This window comes from Amphiura filiformis, chromosome 1, assembly GCF_039555335.1.
Source record: "Amphiura filiformis chromosome 1, Afil_fr2py, whole genome shotgun sequence".
NCBI lineage: Eukaryota > Metazoa > Echinodermata > Ophiuroidea > Amphilepidida > Amphiuridae > Amphiura > Amphiura filiformis.
This window is the reverse complement of record NC_092628.1, coordinates 8,046,828-8,072,175: the sequence shown is the minus strand read 5'-3', so window position 1 is coordinate 8,072,175 and position 25,348 is coordinate 8,046,828. Positions and strand designations below refer to the sequence as shown.

At 35.8% G+C, this 25,348-nt stretch overlaps 1 protein-coding gene across 1 annotated transcript in view; it reads left to right on the top strand.

The window, feature by feature from the left end:
- Window positions 1-25,348, top strand: part of LOC140146850 (single-stranded DNA-binding protein 3-like) — a 195,232-nt gene that overhangs the window by 148,387 nt on the left and 21,497 nt on the right. Inside the window, 2 exon segments of the mRNA XM_072168769.1 lie at window positions 18,763-18,827; window positions 22,148-22,212. Of these exon segments, the coding sequence (XP_072024870.1) occupies window positions 18,763-18,827; window positions 22,148-22,212 (130 nt within the window).

Below are 25,348 nucleotides of genomic sequence, written 5' to 3'. Positions count from 1 at the left end.
AGAATTTGTCACACAAAAAATCTGGCCATGATTGGACTCAGTTGTTACTCAGTTGTCTATAAACTTGCTCTACTTCTTGGTATGGAAAAAATAAGCACTTTTAGAACTAGAAGTAATGGAAGAAAGAAGCCCTGTTATTTATTTAATTGGTTTTTTTTAAACATCTCATGAAAATGGAGGTATATGGAAAAAACAAGCCCTCGTAATATAAAGTAAAATATATACCCCCTAAGTGAAAAATCTGTATCCCCATGTGTGATTCTGCATTGCATGTCTGAAGTGTTCAAATTGGGACAAAAAAAGATTACTCAATATGGGGTACTGAAAGTATTTTAGTGTAGTATGCAGCAGAGATTTGTCATCTGAATACGTCAGAGAATGAAAAACACTGTAATTTCCCTCCTATAGTCCTATAATGAGTAACTTAACCCTAACCGAATCAAACATCAAAATACCTCAATTCACAAAGCATCTGCAAGCATGGGTATCCCATGTGATGCGATTGCAAACAGTCATATGGGCATTTAATAAAAGCTTGGCCGGCAAAGTTAGATCCCCATGGCAAGGTATGGCCGTGCACGTGTCGGACACCTGAGGGGTCCCTGGTTCAAAACTGCACCCGAGAAAAAAAGTTTTCTCTTCTTCTCTTTTCTTTCTTCCTTCCTACCGTTCCTTTCCCTTCACCAAAATAAGCCTGACTCACCAGGGCAGTAGCAAGGTTGAAAAATGTGATGTAGCCATCACAAATGTGGGGCGTCCAAAATACAAATATAGAGATATAAAAACTAAACATAACAAATTTCTCAAAAAGTGGGGCGGCCATGGCAGCCCCGGTCGCCCCGCTTGCTACGGCCCTGCCTGGGTCGTTAGGGAATGATGATCACATAGTCGGATAGAGATCCCTATAGAGGTGGTCCAGATAAGGGAGGTTGGACTGAATTTCATTGCTGCCTGCAACTTGAAAATATTCATAATATTTAACCAGACAGCTATCACTAGTATCAGTACCATGCCTACTTTCAATAGTGAATTCAATACGGCTGTCAATTCATTTTCATTTACATTAATTTGCCTGTGTAGCTTACACTGTCCAATGTCCGTACATAAACCATCAAACTTTGAATGACTTGATATTGGAGCCTACATAAATATTATGCCAGTGCTCAGAAATGGTATGACTAACTGATGATATTAAAGTGAATGATATATATACATAATGGAGGATTATGCTAACTGCTAAAAAAGCTTTCACTCTCCGGTACTTATATTTAGCATCTTCAAAAAAACTGTTTATGTTAAGTTTTTTTGGGCACAGGCAATTAATTGCATACCTCCTGCACGCACATGCATGTGTGCCTCATGATATCACATTTGGATTGAGAAAAGCCCACAGAACAAGCTATTATAAATTATATACCTCATTCCTGTCATCTGATTGGTTGAAAGTGCGGTCATTGAATTAGCTATGCCCTCAAAATGAACTAAGCAGGTCATGGGAACGAAGTATTGACCGGTCACGTGCGTCCCGATCAAACTGTGTAATCGCAACCGGAATTGCAACATCAACGTTCATCCATTCGGTATGTAAAACAATATATATATTTGGGACATGGTTAAAATTATAGGCCCACGGTGATCTCAAAACCATGCTATGACCCTCAGCTGCGTCTCGGGTCATAGCATGGTTTTGAGATCACCTTTGGCCTATAATTTTAACCATGCCCCTCATATAGCAGTCAATATTTGTATATCGTTGTCATAAACTTTCCTCTACTTAAAATCTACTACTGTACTATAAGCTTACCTATTTAAAATAGCTTCATCATATCATCTCGAGCATGACTCTTCACATAATACATAGCAAAGACCATAAACCAATGAACTTGGTGACATTGCAGGTATAAATATTACGCCTGCACTTCAACTAGTTGTAGTAAACGACTAGTTGATGATTCCAAGGGTTAGTGGCTTTTGACTGATTGTGTATTTGATGATTCCACCTGCAGGGGGCAGTGTTAATAACAATTGTCACCTGACGTACAGCATTTGTTAGAAAGATTTCATATCAAGTGACAGCAAGGATCAAATTTATACACAATTTTAATTTATCGTTACTATTGTAAGATGCTCATTTTTTCGCAAGATATTATACTCAAGAAATGGAAGATTGTTGCCTTTTTGCAGTGTTTATATTTTGTAATGTTCGCAGGTGGGGGAGATAGTATACAGAGAGCATAATTTAGGGATGGGTAGTTTGTAGTGGATCATTGCAATGCATTAAAATCATTTAGATAATTTTATGAAATTTAAATGATGGTGAAGATTTTAAAGTTTAATATTATAGTGAGACTAATGAAGAATGGTTTGATATATTATCTGTTCGTCATATTTTGGCTTGCCACACAGAAGATGATCACGTCTTCCCAACATGCCTTTTGGCTAAACAAAAAGAATCTGGAAAAAAAAAGAAGTTTTCTGTGACCAAAAACCAAAATGTGAAATGCATTTTTTAGTACAGTTAGGATTTATGGTATACCATCAAGGTTCTATGATCTGTGATCAAGCCATGATAGAAATGGTACCCAAAAAGTACCCACTTAGTGTGTTACGCTGTGGTAAATCGCTAAAAATAAATAAATAAATGTTGATATTTATACAGCGCGTTTCACATGTGCACATGTATTCGTGCTTTATATTTATTCCGCTGTTGTTAGAATATGTCAGCTGCTATAGGCCTACCATGCCCAAGGCATGCTCATACCTTTAAGCAGCACTCAATGGACAATATTCATAACAGCTACCCATTTCACCCCTGGGTAGAGAGAGGCAAGTAAGGTAAGCACCTTGCCCAAGAGTACAACACGATGGCACCGCTGGGGCTCGAACTCGCAATCCACTGATTGTGAGGCAGAGCTCGTATTGCTGCACCACCATGCCCTAATAATTTTTGTTTATCACTCATGGGGGGCAAATAGGGACAAGAGCCCCAAAATCTAATGATAATTAGCATCTTTAAGCTTGAACATTACAAAGGATTGTGTAGCCAGTGCTTAACACTCATTCTTGGTATGCGACACACAAACATGGCAGAGTCTGTACTCTTTGGTTCTACCTCGTTGGTCCAGCTCTTCTGCAAAGCACCATGGGAAGGTTTGCTAAGGAGATTCCCCAGCCTGTGAAATAGTTTTGTAGCTATACCAGGAGGAATGAGTGCGCGTCAAATGTTAATTAGAACAGAACTCGTTCTGGAATACCCTCAAGATGAAATTACAATCATGTTGTCCAATATTATTGGTGTATTGTTAACATGTATTACTCATGATGGTGTTTAAAGATTTATTTGAATGATTGGCCAGGCAGTATAGGACACGCGACATGGGACATACGAGGCTGAGGCTGACGGAACTGTAAGGCTGACAGCCCATTCAAAATAGACGGTTAGGAGTTACTAATTGAAAAACAACATACTTACAGTGGAGTACTTTGTCTTTGTCGAACCTCAACGATTTTAGAATAAAATAATTTTGCTTTAGCAACACTTAACACATTTAGAATTGTTTGTTAAGATTTTATGATTACGTGTTTATCCAATGGGGACGTCAAAAATGATGATATTGCATCCGACCCCCTTGTGATTGGCTGTGTGTGATCTTTTACCTTACCCTGGTGTTAAGAAAATGCTAATGTTTAAAGGTTTTACATAAAAAGAAGTGCACAAAAAGGAGAATCATTTCTTGAAATTCAATTTATCTTTTACTCCTAGTGAATAGCGAAACAATTTTGATAATAATTTACGAAGGTTATATGAAATACAATACCTCTATAAAACACAACTGACACATTATTTGAGTTAATTACTTAATTATGCAGGTCATTAATGCATAGTAAATGGAGTCGGTGCTGCAAAGGGGAATCTCTATTTGTTTCCCTCCAGGACGTGTAATATCATTGGCACTATTAATGCCACACTAACTATGGTGTACCTATACTCTAACACTTGATCCCCCTTCCCCTATAGCATTCCCCCTTATCAAACCCATTAATATCTAACAGCCATCACCTAAGTGCTTTACACTTCACACTTGGCTATAGATTTCATCTAAGATTTCCTCAAAAGTCCTTAGACCAAATCTGTGGTTTTAGCTTTGGATTTTCACTGCTACTATACACCACTTTGAAATGTGAATAATATACAGAGTGGAAACCAATTTAAGAGATCAACCAGGATTTGAACTTGAGACCTCTGCTGTATCAACTGAGCTAATAAGTTAACTAGGAAATCAAATTGCAAGAAAAATGAGCAAGTCTAATAAAAATTGCAAATTCTACAAATCATAGATATTAATCAGAGAATAATGTGATGATGGGATCCTTTTAAAATACTTGCATATCAAATTACAAGCCCCACATGAATTTTACAAATAATTGCCAAAAATATATATTTTGGGTAGTGTATGTAGTAGTAGTATGAAAAATGTACAAAAGCATTGCTACTATCATGACTACTGTGTAAATCATTGATAAAATACATCCTGTGTTATTGATCAGAGAGTGGTGTGGGATTTGAAAAGTAGACTCTGTCGTAGTCTGTGACGCTGATTGTTTGCAGGAGAATTTCTGTAAATCCGAGTTATACCCAGGAGCTGGACTATATACAAATTCTTGCCTGATCCACCATTTTACACTTGAGCCTGAAACTTCATAAGCTCAACAGGGGTACCACTCCCTATAATTGCATTGGCCATATTCAACCATGTCTTTGATGAAGACTAGTATTTGAGCCATCTTTCTCTTGGCAACACCAATTATTACCTTAACTTGCCATTACTTCGCTACTACCTTGTCTGTCTGACACAGATAAAAGCTGATAAATGTGTCCTAATGGTACCATGGACAAATACAACAGTCCCATGTGCTTTCAATCTATTTCAAGATGTGCTCCAGAAAAAAAGACGGGTACTATCAATGTGTAACAAAAAGCAGAGATAAGGAATTTATTAGAAAAGTTGGTGACTTTACTTGCAGGTGACATGTGTTTTTAACAAAATAAAAGAACTGATTGAGATTCATTCTTGGTTTAGAGAAGCTTATAATATAACTAATGGTATCATGGGCAAATAAAACGTACTCATGTGCTTTCAGCGCTAAAGTTTTAAGATGTGCTTCAGAAAATTATGGGTACTAGCCAAATGGAAAAGAAATTTATTAGGTAGTGACTTTTATGTTGGTATTATATGTGTTTTTTTTGACAAAATAAAAGAAATGGTTGAGATCATTCTTGGTTTAGAGAAGCTTGGAATGTACATTTTATGGTACCATGGACAAATACAATGTCCCACGTGCTTTCCACTCATTTCAAGATGTGCTCTAGATATTGTAATTACAATGAGTAGCCAAATGGAAGCTTTTTGTTGATATGTGGGTTTTTGTTTTGTTTTTTTGTGACAAAATTAAAAGAAAGGTTTGGATTCCTTCCTGGTTATACATGCAGAAGCTTAAAAATTGGGATATTCCAATTGAAATCCATACTCCCCCTATGGAAGACATGACCTTAATCTCCCACACAGGGAGTGTAGATTTCAAATGGAGTCACCCATTCAGGTGGTAACCCCATTTGAAATTCACACTCCTTGTGCAGAAGATTAAGGTCATGTCTTCCACAGGGGGTGTATGGATTTCAACTGGAATTACCCAATGTATACTTTAATTAATGATAATAACTAGAGAATAATTTGAAATTTACCATTAGGGATAAGTAATGCGTTTCATTACTTGAGGCTGATCATAAAAAAACTGCCATTTTTAATCGAATAACACCAAAATGACACATGAATCATTTATTATTTTTAATATGATGGTGTTTTTCTCATTTCGGTAATGGTAAAATGAGCCGTAAAAACCTATTAAAACTTTGCATGTTCTGTTGAACACAACCATAACCTAGCCTCAGTGACAATAATTTGAACATTGAGAAGAAAATGGATCACATTTAATTGTTTCATTATTACCTCTAGGCTTGATTTCCATTATCGGATTGGCGCTAAACTTTGGGCGAGCAGGTAATAAATCAAAGCTACTATGGAAATTTGTGAACACACAAAAATTGTGTTTTTATTCATGAAACTATTAGGAAGCCAAGAGTCATAGCATTTGGCTTACAGGTGTGCATTTATATTTACAGCACAATGGCAACTATGAAACACTTCTATGATGCGGAGGGTCTGCAAAGTGTGAACTATATTTGATGTTTCATTTTAGGTAATCGGACTCCTCTTCATTCTTATAGCAGAGCTTATTATGTAAGGAATGGAAAAATATGCAGGCATTGTTGTTAAGTACATATTTACATTATTCTAAAACCTGCTTTTGATTCTGTTGATCTTTAACTCCCTAGCTTCCTCTCAGAAAAAAAAAGAAGAAAAAAGTTGGACACAAAACGAAAACAAATAATCTTTTTTGACAATGTTTGATAAATAGCAGGACATTGAAGAACATCATTTATAAAATGCATGATCGTGCATACAATTAAACAAGAGGTTTTATTTTTGGTAATTCCCCATCTTTGAGGTATTATAGAGATGCTAAAAGCGTTCCAAGACATGAATGATGAGGCAATTTTGCTAGTCCTTTACTGATGACAGTGGTTTGTGGAACAGTTCCATACAGGTGGTGCCTATTAGAGCCACAGTATAATTGAAATTTAATAAGCCACTTCTGGGGTAATGTACCAAGATATTAAAAAACCTGGGCATGTACGTGGATAGAAAAGTGTAATTGACATCAAAATTGGGGGATAAAGTGCAAAAAAAGTATTCTCATCAGTTGTAATATGTGATCTGATGATGGAAGAGGTAGAGTGGATTATCATTATACAGCCTGGTGTAAATTACAAAAAAATGCAATTACAGGTAATTTAAATTTAATATGTCGCTCCTAAAGTTGCATCAAAACCTGTTTTAGCATGGGGATGTGGTTAAGTAGCATAATTGACATAAAATATGGGCTCCGGGAAGCAGATTTGATGTGAGGGGTGCGAATTCTTACAGTCCATTTACGCAAACTGACTCACAGGGTCCACTCATCCAAGCCCATTTGAATTGGAGATATTCTCCAAGACCATTTGTGCCATATGTAGTAACAAAACAGCAGCTTCCACTTATTAACGTAAAAGTGACGGGAAAATATATATTGACAATATGGAAGAAAATGACATAAAAATACTGCCCTATCCTAAGTCATTTAAGTACGAAAGGGGTTTTGTGGAGCCTCACCGTACAGGTGGTACAAATTACACAGAACGTAATTGAACTTTAATAAAAGCACTTGTGTAGTTGTAGCAAGATATTAAAAACCTAGGCATGCCTGTATGGAAGAGTGTGAATGATTGACTCGTGAGTGTCTTTATAGAACGCTAATTGTGAATTAGTTACAATGATGGTGACTTGAAAATGAGGCAGTGGCCGTGTGAGCACAAGTTGTCGCACGAAGATGCATTGACTGAATGAGGATGAGCCTAGTGGTTACTCCTTGATGCCCCGTCTTGATGTCTTTTGTGGTGCAAAATATGGATTTCCTATGGTTCACTTGGGTGGGGGTATCAACTTTGGTTTGGGTGGGGATGTGTGGCTACGACACTGAAAAACTACCTGATTTAAACCAAATTTGATGAGAAACAGACACAAGATTATACTTATTTATTGAAAAATTTTTGCAAATTTTGCTTAAAAAGCAATTAAAAATTTGGGAGAAAAAAAAACCTTAAAGTAAATTGTCTGTATCTTGGATCTTTGTTGCTATTGAACACAACGCGATTTGAACCAGTGGGATTACAGTATGTCATGATTCATCATAAAGAGCCCAATTGGGTGCATAACAGCATTTATTGGCAACCGTGAGTTATGTAAGGAGATGTGAATTGCTGCAAGTTGAAGGAGAATTCTGAGTGGGTGAAACAGTGCCACTCAAAAACAGGTGGATTGTCACATCAATGGGAAAATGTTGTGATGAATTTGTAAATTTGAATCTGGTTGTGTACGATATTGAATTTGTTGAGGTTCGATTCTTTTGTGTAGTAGAGATGGGATGCTTTGGGTTGCTAAATTTGACTGAAGTAACATCTGTTGTAGTTTGAAGTAAAGTATTGACTGATTTGATAACTATTGACTTGTTTTATAAATATGAGCATTTATATGAAAAAATGAGGAAAGTAAATGGAGGAAAGAAATGGAGAGAAGATAGTCACTTCATCTATTTAGGAGAGTCTCTCACATGTGCTGCTTTCGCACATTTTATTTTTGCGCTTTTTGCATTCCAAGCTGCTAATGTGAAAATAACATCATATAAAATATATATAGGCTATGTATTTTGTGTATTAGTCAATGTAAGGAGACTAAGAATTGTGAATGTAAAAACAAGGGAAACTGAGCTTGAAATTGGTAACATGCGAAAAAATTGATCATACGAAAATGTTCACATTTACAGTTCATGTAAAATGTTGTGCATACACAAATAATGTATGCAGGTACCTGCAATTGTAAGTTAACTGCAAGGTTTCCCCTTTAAAATATTTCATCTGTATGGTTTTCAATAACATCAATCAAATCCCAAATATCAGCCCAATCTATTCCCTTTCACTAGAAATCCAATTTAAAGTCACCAGGGGAGGCATACCTATGCATGCAAACATTTCTTACCACTATAAAAATTGCACAAAATGATGAATTTTCCTCAATAAATGAAGGAAGACGTTCAGAATTGTGGTGTCTCATATTGCTCAACTTCGCCTGTATTTACATGAGAATAATATTCATCATCCCTGCCCTCCCTCACACTGTGTCCTACTTAAAACATGCAATTATTTGGACATGCATTGTTGATATGAATATGAAGGACTACATCTTGTACTATATAAAAGTCAACAAGTTTCAAGTTTCTGTCCAAGATGTGTTTAGAACCACTAGACCACTATGAGGCATGTCTGTACTCATTTGAATATAGTTAGTGTTCATGTCAGCTCAAAATTATAACCATAGAAATCCAAAAGTTTATAAATTTGGTGAAATGCAACATCTGCAGAGAAGCATGGATAAGTTACAACATAAACCCTCCAACAGAAAATCCCATTTAAATATTATCTCTCTCAAATCCCAAAATTCAATGTATGAACCAATACTAGGCATCTTAGTACTTATTTGAACACATTTTGTACCCCTCTGATCACTGATGCAAAGTTTTTATATTTGTGCAGACTCTGATCACTGAAAAGTTTTTATTTAACGTTGAACCCCTTTTTAACATCTAGACTGTATTTGTTATCAGCAGAGAGAAGGTAGCTAATCACTTCAAAGTTGTCAACTTCACTGAAGTTACCATTTAACTACTGAATGGAGCCTAATTCCATCTCCTGATAGCATTGTGTGTATATGCCACCTTTGTATTAACCAGACTATACAAGAACGTGCATGGCCATAGACCAACTCACCTTTTGAGATAAACCACTATTTCCTATAGGCATCCAAGTACAAAAGCCAAAAAAATTTTGCTTAGCGTACACCGCCACACATCCGCATCTGATGGAGCTCTCGCATCAACTGGGCATCCACGAGGGAAACTAATGAGATTTATCGCAGGTGCTGGGAGACGGATGATATTAAACGTTTCACGAGAACGTCGGCAGATGATGTCGTCCGCTCTCCTCATGCACCCAATTTGTGTGTGTTTCCCATAATATCAACACTGTTACTAAACCCTGTGGGCCGTAGAGTGGATGGATAGTCTTGTATCAAGTCTTGATATGTCTTGGTTTGTAGGGGATTTCATTTATAGGTCATAACTGTGAGTTGGTCTATTTCTGTCATTTATTCCAGACTGATTATAATCAACTGCCTTAGGTGGTAATTAATGATAATCCTCGTATTCAGAGAAATTAGGTTTACGAGGTTTTGATGAATTACGATGTTTTAATAACACTGTTCATGTTCCAGCCACTGTTACTTGATTGCAGCAACAACTACTAAGTCTGGGGAAGTCTTGAGTATGAAATAAAATAAGCCAAGATTTGCCTTGAAAACACAACTTACGGACAGTAATTAGTTTCCGCAAATACACCCGACCCTGTGGATGGAAAAAGCTTTAGACTAATATCAGATTTCTAATGGTATTTATTCAAATATTGTATTTCAGTAATATTTTGAGCTGTAATAAATTCTAGAAATACTTGAGGCAGTAAAGAGCCTGCCCTCTCTTGTTACTCTGGTGCTGTGAGTGACAAAATGCTTATATTCTTGCATTCACTAGTATTGTTCTGTTATGGAATGATATATTAACAATAAAAGAAATTATATTTGAAAAATAAAAATTGGAACTTTCTTTAATTAGAAAGGAGCCTCCTTTGAGATGTTGAATAAAATATGAATTCCACTTCAACTTGCAGCTATGACCGAATTAGCCCGCGATTTAGACTCCAGACAACGAAATTACCTAAACATGTGCATTGGGCATGCGAACACTAAAAGCTAAATGAATGACAAATCAAACCAACAAGAACATTAACCACTCATCATGCATAAAGTGCAAATCAAATGACATTAAGTTGTGCACATGCATATGTATAGAGAAGAGGAAGTGGAGGTTCCAGTGTAGATTTTAATTTGTAACTTGATGTATCGCTTCCATGGTAGCCATGGTTTTGAATTCAGCGAGTTGTGTCAGTTCGTTTTACTAACACACACAAGTTAATCACAATGTTATGCCCTTAGGATGGGCACAGTAAAGATTGCTGCATGGGTACTACTAATTGTTCACACTGAGCTATGCATTTATTATTTAATGGCATTTGTTGCCTTACATATTCAAATTATTTTTCTCCTCTTGCTACAATTGTCAATTCATGTTACTTGTCAAATATTTGCCATGGAACTTTATTTTTAATAAAATGATTAATGAGGTTTCACAAAGTTCAAGTTAAATTCACATACTTGTACAGATGATGACATGGTTTTCCAATTTCAGCAAAGCACAATTATACGGGAAGTATATAAGTCACACAATACATTGGGCTATGCCATTTAAAATCCACACTACTCCTGTGGAAGATTTTGGAAATATCTTCCACAGAGGGATTATGAGTTTCAGTTGGGTAACTTCCATTTGAAAAACTCCAGTTGTGGAAGCTATAGGTGAAGCCATTATACAGGGGGAGTATGGGTTTCAAAATGATTAACTCTAATTACATTTGAAAATCATACTCCCCCTGTGGAAGATATTTCCAAAATCTTCCACAGTGGTAGTGGGGATTTTAGAAATAGCCCATTGTGTGTGTCAGGTAGATATTTCTGCATTGTTGCTACTGGTCATTGACTTGTGAACAGCCAAATAGAACTTGAAATCATTAAGTGGTGTGATATTGTAGCAAAGTGATGATTAGAAATTGATCATGTAATGTGATATATTTCAGGGAATTTTCCTTAGGTAGGGTTTTTTTGCAATTGATTAAAACTCACATCTACAGTACGGAAAGACGTGAGGCAGGCAGTTGCACAATGGTACATGTTAGTGGCCTCTTGTCCATGCCACTTGTACTGATAGAAAACCTACCCCTACATTTTGTTTGTAAAATTAAACATATAGCCTATATTCAGAAATAGCAGACATATTTTGATGAACAATATTTTTCTAAACCTTCGTTAATTATAATTTCATGCAATGTTTTTTAGGCCATCGAAGCAAAATTCTAGCACTACTGACTTTGTCAAAACACAAGCAACTTACCGAAGGAAATGAATTTGCCAATCACATGACATCCCCCCCAAAAAAATCTGAACTACACTTCAGATTTTTAACATCCCAATACCATACGCTCATTTCCTGAAACACAAATTCATTTCCTGAAAATCAGGAAAATACCAAGAAACGCTCATCTCCGCTCTTTTCAGAATACCTACAGTGGTGCCAGAAGACTTACTTCTCTGCTTTGCCACAGCCTAAGAAAGATGTTTTGCACTAGCCATTAGTAACATCATTACACATATTTCATATTTTTCTACAAACCCCTTATGTACACTTTCCCATAATTTAGTCTGACAACCAAGCAATTTCTTTGCCGTACATGAGACATTGCACAAAGATATATGCAGAAGTACCCTCATAAAAGCTCAAAATAAATCCCAGGTCTTGCTTATTATCGTTTTTATAAATCACACACATTTTCAATTGGGTTAAAATAAGCACAACAAAAGAGAGACATCCACAAATAGTATAGCAAGTAATGTATAGGAAAGACGTAAAAATGGGACTTGATTTGTATCTAAAAGCTGAAGTACATAGACGTGACGGCAAAAAGTTAAATTTGAGTGAAAACGCCATAGAGTTTAGAGCTTTGCACATCAATTTTGCAATGTATAGGCTTTAATATCCATTAGCGTATCAAGCGCCAGCCATTAACATTCCTGAAACACCCGAGGACAAGAAAGATCTTTTAAAATGTACTTCACCCCAATGATGGAGCACAACACACTTTAAATGCTACCTCATTAAACTGTCATCTTGGAGTGCCCGGCTAAAAATAACCAACTGATAAGAAAACACAGATAAACAATTGTATCTTGCTCAATTACGACAAATTTTTTGATAATGAAAATGACGAGCTATGCAGAGTGCATTTATTGGTATGAAATTGTAATTAGTAATTGAGTATTGTTAACATACAAAAAATGCAGTTAGTGTAATTTAATCCTTTTCTGTTTTTAAGCAAACTTGACAACACAACACATGCATTGTGTATTTTTCACTTCTGAGAAGGAAAAAGTTTCTCTCTCGCCAATAGCAACTTGGTTATGATACTTGAATAAAAAAAAGTGAACAGAAGCTGACTTTACCTTTGAAAGATAATAGTTGAATGTTAGTGTAATGTATGTTCAGTGCTAAGGACATACAAAGTTGAGAATGTATAGATGAGGTGACTTCTGATGTCAATGCCTGGCAGTATGCGCACGCATCATCACAATTTCCATTGTTTTTTGCCTGGCAGTATGCGCGCGCATATATTTTGTTGAGGGCTCGTGTTTTTAAAACTCCCGCCACATCACAATAAGGCTATTGAACATTGTAGTAGTTGCACAGGGCTCACTCAAGCATATCGATATACCAGTCCCTTGCCTTTGTTGATAAACATTAAGGTCACCTCATCTATATTCTTGAAAGATTGAGATTTTCTTTTACGTTATACATTTATATTATTCCACACAAATAATTCTACCATAAATATTACAAACCCTTTTATAAATGACATGCATTTAGTTAATTGATTTTAAGTAATTGACACATAAATGTCTGTTTTCCTACAAATAATCACTCAAGTTGAAATGCAGTGCTGTTGAATTCAGAATTTTTTTTGTTGTTGTGATAATGAAAGGTCACCAACCCTGCAATTTCATAACATCATATTAGTGCATTTTATCTCTCGGGAAAATAAAAACTGAAGTTTTTATTTCCAAAGAAGATCGTCCTTTTTGACAGTGGGTGGAAAAGTATGGATATATGTATTTACATTTGCCAAGAAATAAGTGTAATGGACCCTTGTACTCTAATACTGTGAGTGCTTTACTCTACAAGTACCCACATATTCAGATAGCTTCTTGCTTGTATTCTCTTTATGATTGTTGACATATGTTACAATATTAATTGCCGCTGATCAAACAGTTCAATATTAAAGTGTTTTCCAATATACAATAACATATATTATTGTAAGTAATAACAAACAACGATCTTGGTATCTGGGCATTTATTTAGGGCTTTTAGTGCTGTCGATGGAACTTCATGTAAAGGTAGTGAATTAAATTAATATTCATTCAGGTCTGTTGTAATTTTTGTTTTTTCAAAACTCATGAAAATACAAATAAATTGAAAAGGAAAACAAATTAAGCCAGGTTTGGGGTGAGGGTTGAGGAGGTATGGCGACCTTTCTCAAACATCCGCAGGTATCTTATACAACAAGACGTCATGCACCAAAAATTGATGCAGCTTGAAATCTTTGGGGAAATAAAATTATTCAAAATGGTTGCCACAGCCCCCCCAAAATGAAAAAAAATTGCACTTCAAAGAATTAATGAATCAAAACATGTACAAAAAAAACAGTATAAAGATGGCATTAAAGGCCTGTTCAGTGACATGCTCATCCGGAGGATTGTAAAAATCATCAATATTCAGATTTTAGCATCTTATAGTGTGCTAATGTGGCCTGCTAACCCAAAAGCCATTTATAAAAGACAAAACAAGACATTTTACATGATTCTCTGTCACTGGTATGAGAAAGACAAATATGAAGACAGACTCTAGAAGCCTTGCCCTGTAGATGAAACAAAAACCTTGTGGAAATTGCTTATTTTAAAACAATATAAAACATGAGCATCTTTGCTGTTAAATCATCATTTTTGTTTTTAAACAAAAGTAAGAAAATTGCAATAGATATGGGAAAAGTGAAGATACATATACATTACATTATGAAAGAAATGGGACACATAACCTGAAGAAATCTGTGGAAGCCATACATCCAGGAAAAAGAGTGCCTTGTCAAAAAGGACAACATTGTGTGATCTATGCTAACCCTAAAGAAAATGTAGTTATGAGAAGAATTAGATCTTATTTGAGTTATATACTTTTGCAGCTGGCACAGTGCATCATGTTTCTACGTGGAGAGGGATACATTTACCAATCTCTGTGCCTTCAATTTTCCCTCATCTTAAAGCCGATGATTATTTCTTGATTTGTATACATAATTGATGAAGTTTATTTTGAAGAAAAAAAATGATGCAGAAGAATTGGCAGATGTCAGCGTTAACCACACCCACTCTTTAAAAAAATCAGGATTTCATGTTTTTTTCATCTAATTTGAAAATCTACTGCAAATGCTGTGTATACTGATTGGTAAGGATGTCAAGAATTTTTTTTGGGTGGTTGGTGTTTTGGAACAAATCTTGAAACTGGTTGATGAAGAACCAACAAGTCACAAGTAAAACTTGGTCATATACATTAGGTTGCAGATAATGCCTTTAGGTTTTGAACAAGTTAGAAAAAAGAAAATATGCATTTTAACCAGCTCATGATGTCCTGCATGTATCATTGTCTTTTTACCAACAAAAAATAGTTTAAAAATGTGTTACTCCAATCAAACAAGTTTTTAGTGTCCAATATATCTCTTTGCAAATTTGTGTTGATTGTACTTTTGGCTTGTCATAAATGTGAAGTTTTCACTTCTAAGGTGATGACACAACAAATGTATGAACTTGAGTACTAGTAATTTTGTGGTGGCTCTGTTTGAAGCTGCAGCTAGTGGTTTGAAGCACTTAGCGAGGAAATAACTGATACAGATGATGGGTTTTTTTTTAAATAAAAGATAATTAAAATGCAGGTTTTTTCCATATCTAGTAACTGCTTATCCAATCTTGCATAGTTGTACAAATTTAGTAGAATGTAGATTGCAATCAATATTCAGTATTAAATAAATTGAATTAAATAACCACAAGAACACAACAATAGCAAGCAAGTAAGATGAGTTTTAAAAAATTAATAAAAATGTAAACATTTAAAATAAAAAATTATAAATTACAAATAAATAAATGTCTGTGAAGTACCAGCACACTTCAATATTATTATTCCGCTGCCATTAGGATATACCAGAATAATTTCCGCTTCCACAAGTCCGCAACTGATGCGCAGGTACTCTCAGCCAACTTAGATTGTGATTACCCCCAGCAGCTCCCCATTTTACACCTGGGTGGAGAGAAGCAATTGGGAGTTAAGCTGTCTTGCCCAAGGACGCAACACACTGGCCGTGGTGGGGCTGGAACCCACAACCTTTAGATTATGAAGCTCGCGCCCTAACCATTAGGCCACCGTGCTTCAAAGAAAAAAATGAATGATTTTAAACCTATCAATAATATGCTTCACATGTTGACACCTGTGTTGTCATGGAGATGGTTATTGGTTTGTTTTATAACTTGCACAAAGACTTATATTAATGCCATAGATTTCAAGCAGAGATAAAAGCTTAATTTCTCATCAATTCTACCAACCATCTACTTACGATTTCCGTCAAAAACCTCCAAATATCATCGCATACACATCAACAAAGTAGCTGTAATGATGCAAGTGCACAAGCCATGCTTGTAATTCCATCAAATGATTCCATTGACTGGTGTGAATAGTGTGCTGGGTTTAAATGTAAGAGGCTGAATTAATGCATGGCAATGTCTCGTGTAATTGCTGCCCACATCGGTGACTTGCGTAGTGACAGAAAACGTTGAGTATGGTTGAGTGAGTGACTGAGTGCATGCGTGCGTGTGAGCATGGCAGTGTGTGTGATGATGTTGAAACAAGGTAATTTTGTTGGGTTTTTAGTTAGTGAGTTTTAAATTGATGTTGATTCTTGAAATAAAGGGCTGTGTGAAAAGTGCTGGTGCTCTCATGTGACAGAAATTGTATGGATAAGATGTGTGGTATGCTTTTGCTTAAATTTGCTATACCATGAAACAGGATTTAATATTTTATAAAGTTTTGCATCATTTGTATCAGTTTTGGTCAAATCTATTGGAACATAATCATACTTATAGAAAAGTAAGACAAAAAACAACCTACCCATTCTTGTTTATTTCAATATCAGGAGGTAAAATAAAACGATAAAAAACTGACTGAACGTCATACTGTATGCTCATTACAGCAACAAGGAAGTACCGATCTGTAGTGATTCTAAGGTAAATATAAATCAAGAGACAGAAAGCTTCATTTACAGTTAACAGCTTTCACATGTCAAATATAGCCAATCAGTATTGACGTATAGACATGTTCACTGACAACTCTTTACATATTTATTTTTGCTCTGCAATTTGTCTTCATTGCCTGTCAAAAAAGATTACGTTTGGCAGCTTATTTTCTCTCCGTATATGGCTTTGCAAGTCTTTTAAGAACGATGTTGTTTAATAATTTGCTGCAAGACAGTACTGTATGTATACCCTTCTTTAGGTAAAAATGCAGTACTGTATTAAATGGTTAATTTTGCAGATATTTTTGCAATTTCTGATACACAACACTTTTGGCATGTTGATATTTTCTTGCAATTATGCCTTAACAAGGTTATCATGTGGCAAAAGTTCAAATTAACTATTTTTGACATTTATGAAGATAAAACCCTCGAGAAAATTACCGCTTAAACATAGTTTCTGTAAAGCGATAGCACAGCAGTTACTGGCTATTGACTTAGGAGAGCAGAACAATAAGTAATATCATGGATCTGACCCCAATTCCCCTGAAAATTTGTGACTTCTTTCATATTTGGTCCCATGATAAAGATTTTGGGGAATGGGGCAAGATGCTGGTGTCCGAAATCTGCAAATAAATTTCAAAGCTGATATTGTGTTTTGATTTGGGAGGGTAGATAGGCCATTTTGTTTGATACGGTTTTTAAGATTTCTAATAATTCAGTGCTAATTGTGAAAAGCAGCAATGATGTCTTATTGTAGATGATCCATGGAATGGAATTGTTTTATCATGCTAATTAATTTTTTTTCTCTGTGTAATTTTCATGATTGTCTCATCAGCCATTTTGCTGTGATAGATGATTTTTAATCAAACTTGAATGAATAGATGATTTTTAATCAAACTTGAATGAATGAATGAACGAACTTACGATTGAAACCAGTAAACCAGGGTAAATGTATAGCAATTCATTCAATAGATTATTTGGTTTGTAGTATAAAGGCCAATCGAGCACACTGTGCAATATGTAGCTTATATATAAAGCATGTTCCAAAGCTGAAGACACTTAATCATGTTTGGATGTTTAATGACACTTTCTGACAGTTCTAGTTGATGATAGCAATTTATTCTTGTGAAGCACTGATTTCAAATTAATCTTTGTTGAATGAATAGGCCAGCCTTATATTGCCCATTTAATAAGAAACTTGACACAAACATGGAAGTGTACTTTATTATGTTGTGCCTATGACACTGACAGTTCTAAATAATGGTAGTAAATTATACTTTTGTTAGACTCAAATTAATCTTCTTTTGAATAAATTAGTTTTCTGTCTATGCACGTCCAACTGACTTATTCAACCAGTCATGATTTGCAGTTTGCTTGTATGGAAAGCCCCTGAAAATGGATGAATGTACTGCAGTAACAGGAGTGAAAAGAGGGGCATTATGTGGTTAATAAATGATATATCCTACACAACTATGGGTTTTAATTTGCGCATCAAATTATTCAAGGGTAGTCATTCATGTTATACTTAAAAGTGAAAATACTGGAAAATAGACTATAAATTTGGACTTTCTGAGCAATAGTTTTGTTACCCCAGAAAGTTTCTTCCAATTTGTAGGCAGATGTCAACTCATGGTCCATTTTGTGAGTGTTGGGTAGAGGTTGCATGTACCTTCTCCAGTGACCGTCGTGGGCCCTCCACCACCACCATGACAACCAATGACCGTCGTGGGCCCACCACCACCACCATGACAACCAATGACCGTCATGGGCCCACAACCACCACCATGACAACAGCAATACATGTACCAACATCAACAACAACATAAATTTTATGTTAAATATGTATATCATGTTAAATGTTTGTGATTTTTGTAATGTTGAATGTATCTATATGTTGGCATATATAAAAAAAATGTTACTATGATTCATAATCCTGCTACAGCGTTTGATTGCTAATTTTTGAATTTTGATTAAATTTTCTTGTTGTTTTCTTTGTTATTTTGCAGGCCATCCGCCTGGTATGGGAGGCCCTATGCCCAGAATGAACCATCCTCGACTGCCCATGAATCCAGTAAGTAATGCACACATATATCACTAAGAAGAACGTATCCCTTCTAATTCCTCACATGACAAAACAGTGAAACTTCTTCAAGCTTTAGTTACATAATTAAGCCAAAAAATTTGTTTGCTTGTGACAGTCAATTAATTTCTTCTTTACCCTGAATCGATATTCAGAGGGAAATTTAAATATATCCCTCTGTTCTTATAACCCCCAGAGCACTATCTGCTGATCTAACATTGCCTCTGATTGGTCAATTACATGATATCTTCACTTTAATCACCAATCAGAATGGAGCTTTGCAAATAATTCACCCCAATTTTTTTTGCATGCTGAAATTATTCAAACAATGTTGCTGATTGGGCCAATTGATAATGAAAATTTCTTTTTGGCCAATCGGCAGGTAGTTCTCATGGGGTTTTATGTCAAATTTAGGAATGGCTTGGAGATGAATTACAGCAAATGGGAGGTGATGTGGAATGTAGTTTGTGAAAATGTATAGATTATCATGAAGAATGGAGCAAGGGTTAAGGACTCCCCCTCTGTCCCTTCAAATGATGAACACCAAAATGATATGTCGTCTTTATGATTTGTCAGCAAGTCAGGCAGGATACCTGCTCTGATTTGCCAGGTGTTATTATTCTCATTTACCGTAAAGTCCAGGGCATATATTGTGTCTTCCTCTTAATGAAACACTTAGGCCATTTGCCATTGGTCTGCACCATGCAGTGTCGCACACCGATGCTGCCAGTTTATTGAACTGCCAAAGCGTGACAGGTATTAAGCTGGAAGCTTCAAGCAGCTCAAATTGGGGAGCAAGGTGCAGCAAATACTGTAAATTACATCTTATCAAGTTTTTCCTTTCCTCAGAAGTAGCCCAGTTGTGCATAATTCATGGCAACTCTGTCGCGCACGCCCCCTTAAGGGCCTAACCGTTCTGAGGCTGTCATCCTGAGTGTTGGTCGTCATAGAGAAGGCTAATGTGACAAGTTAAATGAGAACCTTAAGGGGATAGTTGCCATTTGTGATTTAGCTCATATTTGGTTAGTCTAGTCCAGTTATTGAGCTATTTTCGCTTTATGTTACATTGGCCTGAAGGGTGATGTTATAGTTGTGTGCATTGGTTTGTGCGGGGTCTTATGGGATGTAAGCTATGTATCTAAATGTGCCATGTTTGACACACATTTAGTATGTAGTTACAAAGACATTAGTGGAGTATAGAGATAGGTTTTGAAATATCACTTCAGTATAGATGATCTGGTTTTAGATGTTACTAGTATTTCAATAGACAATGTTGCTCTTAAAAATTACATGCAAACAACTCCGTTTCAAATGTGTCATTCTTATCGGGAGCCCAAGATCTGGAGACTGATACATTGAGTACATAGGAGACATTGGAATTCTCATAAGTCATCTTTTACTGAAGTCAGGTGCTTGTTTTCAGCTTAATATTGTCAAGCTTGCTTTGGGCTACTCCTCTTATTGAATCAAGAAACTGTAACATTTCCAAGATTTCTTCATGTGGTTGTTGTGTCACATTACTACATTTTGATAACATCAGACTCTTACGAAAACGTGTTTTTGTGTCAATGTTTTATGTCGCTTTTTAAGCATACTCAGGAAGTATTGACCTTGATGTGCTTTGGAGAAGCTTTTATAGTCGTGTTCACATTTTGAGTTACACCCGGCGTAAACTTACGCTAACATTGATCAAAATTCCACAAATATTTTCCCTACTCCTACCGCGTGTCCACACCTAGCCTACTCCTAGCAGTACGCCGACTAGTTCCACCAATCATTCACTTCTGGTCGGCATAAACATTGGCTACCACTTCCGGTGTTTCTGTGACCTTTATCAACCATGCGATATGTAATTTCTTAGTTCTGACCAACAAAAGGTCAAACTTACTCCGGGTGCCAGGCGTAATCTGCGTTTACATTGCAACTTACGCCTGGCAAAGGTTACACCCAGCTCGCTACTCCTGACTTTTGTCAGGAGTAAATCGTCGGACGTACATCATCGGAACTTACGCTGACCATCGTTCACACTGCACCTACTCCTGGCAGCGCCTACCGCTACTCCTAGCAACTTGCACCGACCAAGTTCCACTGGGCGTACGTCCGACAATGTGAACACGACTTATATTATTCACCTAGGTTTCATTATCATTGAGGTATAGGACTTTTTATTTTTTCGGAGAAGAGCAGGTAAGGCAACTAATTGACTATATTTCTACATGTTCATACTACACTACTCTGAAAATTTTAGAAAATTCGACGAGTCCGCTTTTTTTAAATCACATTTTGTTCCTAAATGGGGTTATAAGCGCCTCAACGGACACTCTCTCCATAGGGCTACATGTAAAGACCAGTTATAAACAATTGGCCCTAAAATAAAACGGACTCGTGCGAATTTCCTCAAATTTTGCATATGATGTAGATTTAACATCTGGAATGTAATGCAAGTGATATCGTTGCTGCTCTTCTAAATTCATTTTTAAAATGTCCGCCCCAGACCAAGGTGTATTGAACAGCTCATCCAAACAATTTTCAACTGGGCAAGGTAACCTGAAACTACAGCAGCAGTGTGGCTGAATGAAAATTAAGCAAATGCCCTCTTCATATTTTTATTGAGCTTCTAATCTGGCCAAACTCAATAAGGGAATTTAATCGGGCTACTTCATCAAAATCCAATCATGTTCTTATTCACTGGTTGACATTATTAAAGGTGATGACGGGTGACAAATAAAGCGGGGTAACAATCTGTTTTCTGGAGCTTGTGGCAAATTTTACTTGCTTTGATTGATGCTGGTCTATCTGAAACTGTAGCTGATACAAAATTCAATAGTCTTATTGTATTACGTTATATTCGATGCTGCTATGTATACATTAATGAAAATAAAATAAGGGAAATCATATTGATATTCCATTCTTAGGCCATGTAAAATTAATGTTTTGGTTCTTGTCCAGAGAATATTCATGAATTGGTGAGGGAGGATTTTTTTTATTTAATGTAAAATTAGCATTGTTAGTGGTTTTCAGTCTTTTTCAACAGTGCTTGAGGAAAGGAGGAGGCGCTTTTTCTTTTTTTCAAATGTGAGATTCTGAGCGATAAATCACCTTGAGTACCACAAAAAGACTTGGAAATGATCAGTGTTCTCTAATAAACTTGTTATTGTTATGTATAAAGCATTCCAAAGTCTAAAAATATTTGAAAAATCTAAAAAAAAGTTTTTGGCCTTATGTGTACCCATTGCCCTCTGAAATGAATGAATTCTGCTACTTCACAATGATATGTTGTTTTATGTCTTCTTTTCTTGTTCTTTTTATAGAATTATGGAGGCATGAGGCCACCACCAAATAGCTCAATGGGTCCAGGAGGCATTCCTATGTCAATGTAAGTACACATACATACAGGTGTCAGTCACACAGAAACCAGGGGTAAAATAAACTCTGGATATCCAAGCTCACACAATGACTTAATGTTACTGATCAGAAACAATGAAATCAATAGATCAAAGTTGTGAGTGAAAATTTGAGGTACATCTTAATTTCGTGTTTAGATCATAAGTTTCAATAATTAATTATGAAGTCTACCAACACAGGTGAACTTTCATGCTAAAATCAAAAGTATTGTCAAGTTTTTCAATTTTATTATTTATATTACATCACTGATAAGTAATTTGTGACTAGTCATACTGGTTTTGTCGATATACCAAAACACCAATTTGTAGATATATCATCTACAAAATATTATTCTGCACTGTGTAAATAGATGTGTTGAATCAGTGGATAGGGGCAAACAAACAAATACTATATAGAGTAGTCATTAAGTACTCGAGTATTTTGTTTGAATTAAAAATAAAAATAAAGAGAAAACAAATTTTAAATTTTTACTACAAAATTACACTTTGTTGTTGTTGAATGTTTGACAGTATCCAAATTTGAAAACATGAAAATCTCGAGAGAGACACATAAACGGCTGCAGATAAACTCCCACTCTGCTCAAGTGTTTCGCTAACATTCAGCGTCCTCGTAATACAGTATCTCATCTGCCTCGTAGCATAGTAAGAAAGCAAAATAATCCAAGTCATTCACTGGGTTCGGATGACAGCTTATGTTGATGTATGCTTCACATCCAATCTACCTGTCAAACACTCCATGTGTTATCTTTTGCAATGGAAATCATCATGGAAATCAGGTCGGTGCTGGTATAATGTGTTTCTTGAGGGATACGGTTGTATTGTTTTAGGAATGACCAGCTTTGGGGAGCCTTAATGCAATGCAGATTGAATTTAACATGGGATTCCACGAAGTTGTTTTTCCACTGGTTTCTTCTTCATTTCATGATTTGAAATTCAAATTTTTTGCGAGTAAGTGGGTTATTTGGGAGAAAACGCACCTGCCTTGTAAACTTGAGTGTGTTAGTGTAAGGATATGTAGATGCTGCAAGTTCTTAAGGGGGTACTATACCCCTGCCCAATTTTTTGCCTATTTTTGCATTTTTCTCAAAAATTATAGCGCATTGGTGATAAGTAAGATATGTATATTATAGGGGCAAGGTCTACAACTACTGCACTGGAAATTTTATTTCAGCACAGACAACAGTTGTGGAGTTACCGTCAAAAATGAGGGAAAACCAATATTTGATCAATAAATCAATAACTACTTGCCTTGAGTTGCTGAATTTTCAGTGCAGTAGTTGTAGTCCTTGCCCTATAAAATACATATCTTACTTGTCACCAATGCGCTATAATTTTTGAGAAAAATGCAAAAATAGGCATAAAATTGGCCAGGGGTGTAGTACCCCTTAAGCAAAGTCAAGTGGTTGCATTTAGCTCTATGAAGATTTCTTATGATTGTGTATATTTTATATTAACAAAATAAAATTTGTTCCTGTAAAATGGACCATACAAAGATATTCATGAACTAGTTTTGAGGACGTCAGAATGAATCATGTAATTCATTTTTTCCTTTGAAATTAAGAATCACATCAGTGTGAAAAATATTTGATAACATTATTTTGCAGAGTTGCATAAATATTTACTTCTTATGCCAATTTCTCTCACTTTACAATATCCTTTTCTTGGATGATAAAATAGTCGTAAATACAGCTTCTTGTAGTCACATAATAGCTCAGTATTTACAATACAGAAAGTCTCATATCACAGGGCATCCCTAAAGTGCATGTAGTAAGTTTGACCCTATCGGAAAGCAGCAGAATTGTTTTCAAGTGCATCATTGAAATCGGAAAACAATATTAGTAGCCCTTAACTCACAGCGCATCATTTGCATTCGCTCGGATTTCTTTGTGCCCTCATAGCAGTGCAGCGTTGAAACTTAGCTGGTAATTCAAGATTGGGAACATTAAGCACAGAGTACTGTAGGAGCTTTTAGAAGATATTCAAGACTGGGAAAATGATCTTAGATAATGTTTTTGATGCAATCTGATCGGTTGATTGGGATATGTGGGAATTATGATGGCGTATTAAGCCGAGTTCACACGAGAATGGGATCTTGAGATTTTGTGGACTTGGTGTAGCGGTGGTAATTTATAGGTTAAGCTTATTGAAACACAGAGTTGGGTCTAATTTTGAGAAAGACTTTGCACATGTATTGGTATGGCTTGGCAGAAAAGGAAAACTTATACAATTAGAACACATACCATCCATGTTTGCTTGCAGAGAGCTCTGAGAAACTCATTGCAAATTATGTATTGCTTGATAACAGACTTATGAACAGCTATGTATTTCAATCAGGAGTTAAAAGTATACCCTTTCAATAAAGCAGTAAAATTAAGCTCTTTCAAATCAAAGAAGACTAGTATGCTTTATTCAGTAATTATACCAAGTGCATCTTCATGATCATTTTCAATGCAAATTCAGTCTCTTAGCCAAAATCCGTAGTGGTTTTGGGGACAATGTCACACATTCTCAAAGTCCCAATTGTATCTTGATGGCCTCATTCATACATCAAGATAAACCAAAACCAAAATTACAATATTATCAAGATCTTGAGGTATCGGGCACTATGAACGCAAAGCTATACATCTTAGGGTCGCCTTACTTTTTTGATGGTTTACTCAAAGCATATGAGTTCATATCAAAGCCCTTGTGCCCAAAGTTGACTTGTGTCTGTCAAAATTGGTATGATATATGTATTGTGATCGGGTGAAATGAGACGTAGGATGGCAAAATTGAAATTGAGATAGAGACAAACGTGATGTGTAAATTGTTGTATATTTTATTGTATTTTAACAGCAAGAAAACGGCCACAACCTGAAAAGCACAAATGCAAGTTTCATAGGATTTTCAAAATGATGCTGTCCTTAAAACGTACAATTTATTGATGACAAAAATTGAACTAATTTTTTGTTGACATGTTACTTATTTTTGTGAAACCATCACATATTTGTATTCACTATTGTATGAATAATTGTAACAAAATTTGATACGGGAGTGTAATTTTATACGTTTTAACAGTCTTACAGGTATTTAGCTAGATCTTTTTAACAAAACAGATTTGAGGTCTTC